The sequence below is a fragment of the Gadus chalcogrammus genome, chromosome 22 (assembly GCF_026213295.1).
Source record: "Gadus chalcogrammus isolate NIFS_2021 chromosome 22, NIFS_Gcha_1.0, whole genome shotgun sequence".
Taxonomy (NCBI): Eukaryota; Metazoa; Chordata; class Actinopteri; order Gadiformes; family Gadidae; genus Gadus; species Gadus chalcogrammus.
In genome coordinates, this window is record NC_079433.1 from 15,117,340 (window position 1) to 15,127,646 (window position 10,307).

The 10,307-nt window shown below is 40.6% G+C and overlaps 1 protein-coding gene across 1 annotated transcript in view; it reads right to left on the reverse strand.

Moving 5' to 3' along the window:
• Positions 1-4,568: 4,568 nt before the first annotated feature.
• Positions 4,569-10,307, reverse strand: part of si:ch211-57n23.4 (immunoglobulin superfamily DCC subclass member 3) — a gene marked incomplete at its 5' end in the record, with an annotated part of 11,320 nt that continues 5,581 nt past the window's right edge. The window contains 8 exons of the mRNA XM_056583499.1: positions 4,569-5,099; positions 5,370-5,484; positions 6,059-6,185; positions 6,479-6,586; positions 7,054-7,242; positions 7,731-7,895; positions 8,035-8,285; positions 8,645-8,810. Coding sequence (XP_056439474.1) covers positions 5,022-5,099; positions 5,370-5,484; positions 6,059-6,185; positions 6,479-6,586; positions 7,054-7,242; positions 7,731-7,895; positions 8,035-8,285; positions 8,645-8,810 — 1,199 coding nt within the window. The remainder of the gene's footprint in view (positions 5,100-5,369; positions 5,485-6,058; positions 6,186-6,478; positions 6,587-7,053; positions 7,243-7,730; positions 7,896-8,034; positions 8,286-8,644; positions 8,811-10,307) is intronic.

Here is a 10,307-nt window from a genome sequence, read left to right on the forward strand (position 1 = left end):
GTCTGGTTGCAATCTGAGGACGACCTCAGCCATGAGTAAACTGCAGTCTCAGGCAAGGAAGTTATGGCACAGAAAGGTAATTGCATTACATTCTTCAAGAGCAAAGATGATGGATCAGGGTATATAGAGCTGGATGACATGTCATGTTTTCTCTCTTTCTGCTGCCGTGCAGGTGATATCTCCTAGCAGATGTCAATAACATTAGCTTTAATTTCCTCTGCCCTATCTTGTATTCTCAGGAATTGAGTCAGAGACACCATCTGCCCTTGTACCGGTCTACATCGTCCTGGTTTGCATAAAAGAAATACTTAAAAGGTCTGCTTGTAACTACTGTAATACTATGTATTTTAATCATGACACCTATTGCACTCCTGATAAATTGGATCCCTCACTCTGCATTCCTTCTCAAGATATCTTGAAATTGATTTGACTTGACACAAAGGCAGCTCCAGGGAAACTTTTTTAACTCACATGGTCGCCTCCCCTTTAAAATGCTTCTGTTTGGAATTAGCTCAGTGCTAGCAATATCCCAACATAAAAATTGCAGGATTTTTTCCAAGATTAAGAATGTCCTTTATTTTATGGTTTAGATACTGGCTCTCTGAGCAACAGAAGAAGACCATGACAACCCCCTGCATAAGGTCATGGATACAATCAGAGACGTCTGAAATTAAATATACAGAAATGTTAAATTGCATGTGATGGGTTATGACCGATGATGGAGTAGCTCCATGCCATAGGAAAGTAACTGCCTTCACTACCTTGAAACACCAACACATGGTACATAGTAAAATAGGAGACCAGGCCTGGTGAACTACATTGATAGATAAGATCTTTCACACATATACTGCATCCGCTCAAACAGATGTTGAAATCAATGTGTTGGGGAGGAGCAACAGGCTTCAAGAAAATAAAAAAACAAATCTCCTCCGCACCCATATTACAGTACTTTGATCTGAAGAGAGCAACTGTGGTAAGCACCAACGCACACAGCGTGGGTTGAGTATCGCAGCAGGACCAGGCTGGAAAACGGAAACCTCTAGCCTATAGTTTTCAGAATCAGAAACAGAATCAGAATCACTTTTATTACATCTTATTGTACAGTACACAAGATCTTAGGCTTGGTGCCTCAACATTCACATAGCAGCAACAGTAAAAGATAAAATAAATAAGAATAAGAAACCATATGAAAAGGAACGAAGTAAAATTTTTTTTCGTGCTGTTACCAACGCCTAAAATAAATATGAGAAAATCTGAAAATTAATGTCTGTCTTCTAAGAGGTCTCACCAGCACATGCTTCTGACCAATGTTTTTATTGTTGCAATTGTTGCTTAAATTACTATTTGCTCTAAATATATACAATTAAATAAATAAAAACTTCTGCTAACCCTGATAAACCATCAAGATCCTGACCAAACACTTTTAAGATCTCCACGGCTGTTGATTAGATCTAGTTGTAGAGTGCGTTCCAGGAACAGGGACAGAATGGCTCACCCCTGTGGAGCAGTAGAACTGGCCCTCAATGTCTGAGGCATAGTGCTCGCCAATTAATTACTAAATTTATTTAGATACATTTAAATGACTGTCGAATGTGCCAGGCCTGCGGCCGACGACCTACCGGCCATTCTGCAATTCTCCCGAACTAACAGATGGCGAGTGCGCCCCTGTCCATGACAAAACCATTATTTCCAATTGTCCAGACATCCAGAACCAGATACAGAAAATACAGGGCTAGAAGCCATCATTCAGGCCAATATATACTCAATTAAATTGTGAAACATTTGTTGTAGAAAAAGGATAAAGACTGAAAGTGAAAGATATAATACACCAAAGATGGTATAACAGGATATCAGAAATGTCTGGCCAACATAACAAAAGATCTCACCAAGCTGTCGTGGACTAATTTGAGGAGGGAAGTTGCCTTATTGAACATAATGGACTTCTGAGGAAAGGATATTAAAGAGTTCTCCCTCAGAACATGAAATCAGAAATGCTGCAAAACAACCATTATGGACATTTGGGATTAAGAAATTTAGAAAATATGTATTACAGCGATGCCTATGATCTACGTGCAGTAGGCCTACATAAAAAGGTAATTCTTCTTCAAAACCTTTTATGTACTCATAATATATCGTAAATCCTTGAATTTTCAAATAAATGATCGAAATCGATTGAGGAATGTTAACTTGGAAGTGCGTTTTATCTAAGAACCGCAGACCTATCGTCTTATTGTATTTGTTTACAGGCCGGTCTTCAGTTTATTATAATCTACCTCACCGCTAGATGGCACTACATCCTAACCACTGTACCTTTAAGTGTAGGCTATAGATACCTACACACCAAAGGCTATAGGGTTTTGGTGTGTATTGGTGTAAACAAAAAATATATTTATAGCAGCATAGCATTTTAGCTATGCGTGTATGAGCTCAGATTACAGAAATGTAACAAAAAATGCTCCTTGTATACCAAGATTGTAGTTAGTAGGAACAGTATAATTGTATATCCCAGTTCTCGAGTATTTTGTGCCACTTCATGTATATTTAAGTCAATTCTGTCAGTTTAGGTTATACATTTTTCCAAGTGTATAATTATGTTGCCAACTGTTTGGTCTGTTTTGTTAACTGTAGCCTCCTTAACAATGCAGTTATTTTGTCCAGTTCATTTTACACATTATATCTAATAAGGCTGAACACACCAGTGAAACAATGTCATGAAAAAAGTTATTGTTTCATTTAATTGATATTGCAAAGTTTTGGAATGTTATTTCTTGGTACCGGATATAGTCTCAAATCAAAGGAGAATGAATAGAAACAAATCGCATGTTGTTCTTGTGATCGCCACAGAGAGCGCTACTGCTCCTTCAAATATTTAAAATATTTAAAATTGAAAATCAAATAATTTGTTGATCTTTGACTTCTGCCCAGATAACACTATTTTTATAACAATTATGAATTATGAAATTATAAAAATGATACAACTAATTATATGAGTCAATTCTGAGTCAAGAAGTCATCATTTAAAAAGAGATGAATAAAGGTTCTCAACAAATAAATCAAACAACAAATCAAGCATAAGATATTTACTCAGCTACACAATTAAAACTTCATGTAAATCCCCCTTTTTTATTCATGTACATTTTTGGTATCAAGTCTGTTTTGTAACTCCTTGAACATTTATGATAACCATATGGAAAGAAAAAAAATATTTTGTGGCTCTTCATGTTTTCATTGTTTTTTCTGTGGTTCTAAGGAGATGGCTAAACCTTGTGATAATGGATAAAATACACATCTTTGTAATTTAATTCTTTGGTTAATCTGGCAATATGGGTAAGGCAATATAGTAGCTTTAAAATACATTCAAGGCTATTGTACATATGTATAAAATGTTTACATACAAAGCTTTAGTATTTTTTGTTTTTTTAGATGGTTATCATATGTAGATGCGTGTGACTCATGGTGGAAGCTTTGGGCAATTGTAAGGGGAAGACATTTCAACATCTAGACTTCTCTAGCTAGTTTTTTAGCAAATGACATCTAAAGGAAAAGCACTTAATTTTTGAATAAACATAGAAATCGTATTAAAATATGTCATTTTCATTGGTATCTTTGAAAAACATTCCATTATTCAAGAAAAGAAAAAAGCTAGACTAGACATTTTTTGGCTTGGTTTCAGTTAAAGCACTTTTTCGTAACCCCTTTAAAACAAGAACATTGTGAAATCAAAGACACTAACAATTATAAACAACATCATATTTGGGAATACAAATAGTTACATCTTTGGATACAATAAAGCTTGTTTTTCTAGTTTGGATAGGCTTTAGGATGGGCTCCTCACAATGTTTGATCTGCAAGCCTCTCTTAAAAAATCTTATTCGAGATTTACTGATCTCTTCAGGAAGAACCGTATTGGAAGTTGCCCAAGATGGTATTTCAAGGCAATTGCTTGTTCTTACATTTCAACAAACAAGGTAGCTGATCTGTATCAGGAGTTATGCAGAAAATGCAATACACCCAATACAGACAAACAGCCCAAAAAGAGAAGGTATGCAGAACTGAACGGGTGCAAGTGAGCACACAAACTCGAGGTGTTCAAATTGACACATTCTCTCACATAACATCTTCTCAATCACCATGGCCACCATCCGGATAGGCACACTCAAAATAGTGTAAAAGGCAGCTGGCACAAGTCCAACGAAGTAAGGTATTAGGTTTCATAAGGGATCAATACTATTTGACTGAGGTAAGACAAGCAGCATTAACAGGCGTAATCAATATTGGCCATGAGATTCTTATCACACTGAGGTAGTTCTCTTTGGGCGTGCACAGCCAATTGATCAAAGGGTATAAAAGTATTTGCCGTACAGGATCGCTTTGTTACAATATTCCTTCACTTCAGCTTGCCAAGAGGCTAGCTTGGTTACAGACAATCTTTTCAACGTTTTAACGACGCACATCAGTGTGCATTCAGGCTATGGCTAAGGCCGCAGTGTTGCTTAAGGAACTTTATGTGCCAAAAAACCAGCAGGTCTCTTGCCAGATAAAACAATATATTTGGTATCATATGGTCGTACAGCTCTTGGTATGTAAGCTTCCAAAAGTATTGGAATAGGACTTTTGGTGTTTGGTTTTGCGCAAAAATACTTTGTTGGGCACATATCAACCCTCATATCTCAACAGCACACTAGATTCCTGAGAAAGACGGTCTCTTTTCATGGCTTTCATTAGGCAAAAACTGACACACACACACACACACACACACACACACACACACACACACACACACACACACACACACACACACACACACACACACACACACACACACACACACACACACACACACACACACACACACACACACACACACACACACACACAGGAAAGAGTGCAAGATATCATACAATAAAGCTTTGGCTTTGTGGGAGCTTGGTGTTTGTATGGCCCCCTATGGGTGAGCAGAAGCAATGCGGTCCGATAAGGCGGTATGGGTCTTGCGGCTGGTATGAGTGGCTTGTTGACAGTTAAGCAGTGTCCAAACCAGGCACACAGGATGGGTCTTGCTCAATATTGACCGGACATTGGCTTGTCGTTCCTCCTACCTGTAAGGCAGAGATTAAGTAAGGAAGTAGAACCAATAATGAATACATGGTTATATGGTAAACATTAAAAGAGGTGTGTATGTTGTGAAGGAAACACGTCTGGTTATACCTGATTAATTTCTTACACTATTAAGATACATTACAATACGGCAGCCTAATTTACAACCACACTCATCAAATCAAATAGCACGTGACAAATTAAGCTCTCTCTTATAGGGTTCACATTCTTTAAAGTTGCTAAACAAAGAACAATACATTTTGAAACTGTACCTTAGAACCTTGTCCACTTCTCAGTTGAGATGTGCCATCTTTGGGGGTTACATTATGACCATTATGCTCCCTTGGGACGGACCAGCCTTCATGGGTCTCTTTTCTGCAGAGCAGGCTGTGAACCATGGTTAGGTTGTTATGAGTCATCCTACACAACAGCATGTAAAAGTGTCTTGAAGCACTGTGTGAATAACAGGCTTGGAAAGTGCCTTCACTGATTTTTTAAACAACTTATGTTTGATATGTTTATGTTCCCCTAAACATATATAAGGAATTATATCATTGTATCCATACTTTTTGGGGGATTTGGTAACATTTTCCAATAAGGATACAATAATTAACCATTATTTAACAATAGTTAATGCAGTAATAAGCGGTGACTAACAATTAAATAACAGTTAACCTATGGTCTAGAAATAATATACTAATGGTGTTCATGTTGACATATGGTGTTCATGTTAAAATTGTTACAATACATGAATCAATAGGGTAGGTTAACCCTAACCCCTATTAAATCATTTATAGATGAATATCGTAGTTAACACCATTAATAAAGGACCATAATTTACTATTCGGTAATTTTTAGTTAATTATTGCTATAATGTTAACACAACTTTAATCATTGTTATAATGTTAACACGTGTTAATTATTGTACCCCCATTGTGAAGTATCCCCAAGGGTTTCTCACCTTCGCCGGTATCCAAACATGAGGAAGAGGACACAGAAGATGATGCAGGCCACGGCGATGTGGATGCCCACGATGACGCCGCTCATGGTCCCCTCGCCATCCCTGCACTGACAGGCCAGCTCCCCTCCTGTGGCAGAGGACACAAGGCCCGCAGCGTCAGCCACGGGACACAAACACATCCGTCCCCCTGAATGACCTGGATGTCTGGGGACTGAAAGCCTGTGACACACGGCCCTGCTGTGACACTGTTGATGTGACACTGTCAGACAGAGCGTTCCCGTGACTACAAGATGAGAACAAGGTGAATAAGAGGAACACATCTGTCCAAAACAATCACATCAGATCACAACGATGCAACCAATCTGTGAGCAAGCGATGAATGGCAGGGGTGGACGTAATTCATATTCAGGTAGAAGTTACCAGTGCTATGCACGCTCTCTTCTGCCAGCGACACGAGCCTGTTGGAGGAGGCGCTCTCCCCGTTGCCGTTGTAAGCCACGAGTCTCACCTCGTACACGGACCCCGCCTCTAAAAGAGCCAAACAGAGTGGGGGTCAGTTATACATGTTGTTGAACCTCTGAGTTCAGCAGTGTTGGGAGATTCCAGGTTAAGAAAGTGTTGCAATGCCATGGAGTGAGTTCACTGAGCCAGCTGATCCCACTCATTGTCCCTCTTCGCGTTACTATTTACAGAATACACGTAGAGTCCATTTGGCTCTCATATCTCAAACGGTCAAACTTATTTCAGTAATTATTCTATTTATTTTTGCAATGTATCTTTGTCAATATTACCAATGCAGATTAGTTATACTGTACACCCACACACACACACACGCACGCACGCACACACACACACGCACGCACGCACGCACGCACGCACGCACGCACGCACGCACGCACGCACGCACGCACGCACACACACGCACACGCACACGCACACGCACACGCACACACGCACGCACAAACGCACACGCACGCACCCAACTGCAGGCTTACCGAGGAACGAGATGGTGTGGGTATTGCTGTGGAACGGCAGCTGGATTGGCCCCCCAAAACCTTCATGTGGAATCCTGCGGTAGGAAAGCCGGAAGCCCTCTGCCTGACCGGCCCTACTGGGAAGCTCCCAGTGGACCTGAACGGCACTGGAGTTGACCACCTTGGTGAAGAAGTTGGGTGGGGTGGGCACTAGAAATGTGACAAAGCATGTGACAAATTAGAATTTCTAATGGAAACAATAAGGGAAGAATAATAAACAGGGAAACCGTAGGTAGTAACTGGATAAAGCATACAACAATAAAACACAATTCTATTGCATTCATTTTCCACTTCCAAAATAGGCCAATAGTTGGAGAAACCCAAAAATGGGTTTCTCAAAATATTGGCCGGAGAAAGGCACCATAGAGCAGGGACTGTTGGGCCACACTCCAGACGGAGCTATATCATATTATTAACTGTTTATACGCACACTGTATGTTTGTTGATAGGTTGACAAATACTATTTGACCCGTTACACCACTGAAGTGGTCGTCAACCAATCACATTGCTCACAATCACTGATTGAAAACCGACACCCACATTATGATTCATCTTCATAAATGTTCCGTTAAATTGAAGTTGGTTATATATTCAGGGTTATCTACGTAAGGATGAAAATCCTAGTGTGTGCTCCTTACCGCCCCCTAGTGTGGTGGCCACCACTGCTCCAGAGTGCTGGCTCTCCCCCAGAGGGGAGTAGGACTTCAGGGAGATGGAGTAGGTGGTGGAAGGCTCTAGCTTGGTGAAGTCGTGTTGGTAGATGGTCTTGCTGATGGCTTCCTGTAGCTCCTGGCTCTCCGTCTCTAATAACATCAGCAGGAGATCAATGTTTAATGCAAATGGATTTGAGCACTTTGCATTCACCATGATGAAAACTAAAGATATGAATAGCATGTCATTTGAGGTCCTTCTGCTCGAAGCAAGAATTGAACACAAACTCACCGCCCATCTTACGAATCTGCAGCACATAGCCAATGATGGTGTCGGCGACTTCGGCTGTGGGCTGGCTCCAGGTGATGTGAAGAGCCACGTTGGACACGGCACTCGCCCGGAGACCCTGGGGGGAGACAGGGAGGTCCTGCACGCGGGCCACAGCCAGCCGCGCACTCGCCTGGTTGGTGCCCGCGCTGTTCTCTGCGATGCACTGATAGATGGCCTCGTCCTCGAACGTGATGCGAGTCACAGCCAGGGTGCTGGAGGAGAGAAGAACGCGGACGACTTAACAACGATCCGTCCAAACATTTCGAGGCGTAACACATCCCTGCAGCCCTACAATCCACTTCCATTGACTCTCAACCAATACTCAGATAACAGAAGACGACTACTTTGAGATCAAGAGGTTGAAAACCTGGAGAACCATCGCAAATGAAAAAAGTACAACATTTAATGGTTGATTTGTTTGTGCTTAACTTATATAGCAGATCATTAATAACAGAATTATGAAGGTTTTTCAAACGATTGAATGAGTTTCTCTGCAGTAAACATACAAAACATCGCTTTACATTTTGCTTCAACATCAACCATAGAAAAATGACTTCTGTGTGTTGCCTACCTGTTGTTGTTCGTGAGTTTGAGATTATCTCCAGCGAAGAGCACCTTGCCATTCTTCAGCCATATGATGTGGGGTTCTGGGACGCCTTGAGCCACGCAGGTGAACACAGCACTGCCCCCTACTGGCTTGGAAATGGACTGCGGCCACTGCAGGAACTCAGGGGGGGCTGGGGAGACGAACACAGAGTACCAGCCAACAGAGGGGATGCATTAGTACACAATGTGATCAGGCAGACTGGTTTATCAAAAGCAACTTGCAGTGCATTCAGAAACATGTTGTTTAGAGGCGGTGATGATGCATATTGCACAAGGACACATGTCAGGCGGCAGAGATTTTAATCTTTAATCTTCTTTACATTGTATAACTTTCTTCACCTCACATGGACGGCTCAAATAGACAATAAATTATAAATAATGAAATAAACCACACCCATTTCATCATGAAGAAAGTTATAAGATTGACACAATCGTATAACTATATTCATGATGAAATGGGTGGATACTAATACAAATATCCAGTTAATACAAATATTTCACATTTCAAAGAGCTATTATTCTCATTCTAATAAACCTCTCACCAACTGTTCAACAATGTTTCCCAGAAAATAAAACCAAACTAATCTTATTAGAGACATAAGAGCTGAAACAGCAAGTTGGTTTGTTCTGTCGCTATGGCAATATTCTGAAGGACACAATCACATTCCTGCTGCGCTAATTCACAGTTTAACATAAAAATAGATCATATAACTACAAACAATCAATATTAATTATATTTAATGTTAGTGTGTACAGGCATAGCTGCAACCTTCAGCTCATTATTTCAACAGCTTTCCAGCGAGACCAGCAAACCGAGAACTTAAACAATGTGCTCTTCTCTCCCTTATTTGAAAGAATATTCATACTGGCTTGAGCCAAGTCTTTGTCTTGCACATTGTGAAAGGACAGTGTGGCTTATATTAAGACAGGGATGTTGCTGAGCGTTACGTGTGAATCTGATCTGTCCTCTCTACTCAGTTTAGGTGGAAAATGGCTGAAGCTCTAAAGCTTCCTCAGTTGACCATTCATCTGAAACCCAGATTGACCATATACTGATTAACCATAGTTAAAGATATTGGTGTGTCCTTAGTAGTTTCTACCTCAGTTGGAAACCAAGTTTTTTATATTCATTCATGAGTTTTTCCTTATCTTTTTTATCATCATAAAATACCATAGATTACCGTATTTTCCGGACTATACGTCGCTCCCGAGTATAAGTCGCATCAGTCAAAAAATGCTCCATGACGAGGAAAAAAACATATATACGTCGCATCGGTGTATAAGTCGCATTTATTTTTAAACATTTAACAAGAACGTTTAGTCTGGAGAGACTGAATGAAATTGCAATAGCAATATAGGTGTGTCGGTCCCTCGTAGTTCTGAGAGTATACCGAATTCAGTGACACCGGGATTCCACCGGACGCGTATGCGCCGCGGTCAGATGCCTTCACAAGTCCAGCGGAGGGCTCCAGTTTTCGCCGGCCAAGTCATGCGCTGTGATATGTGTGACAGCTATGTTGCACAAAATTGCAGCTAAGGCTGGGGTAGCTTTGGTTGAACCGGAGGACATTGAGGACGAGAATATAATTTATTCGGTGGTGCAGTAGGCTTGCAGCGTTCAGTTGTAG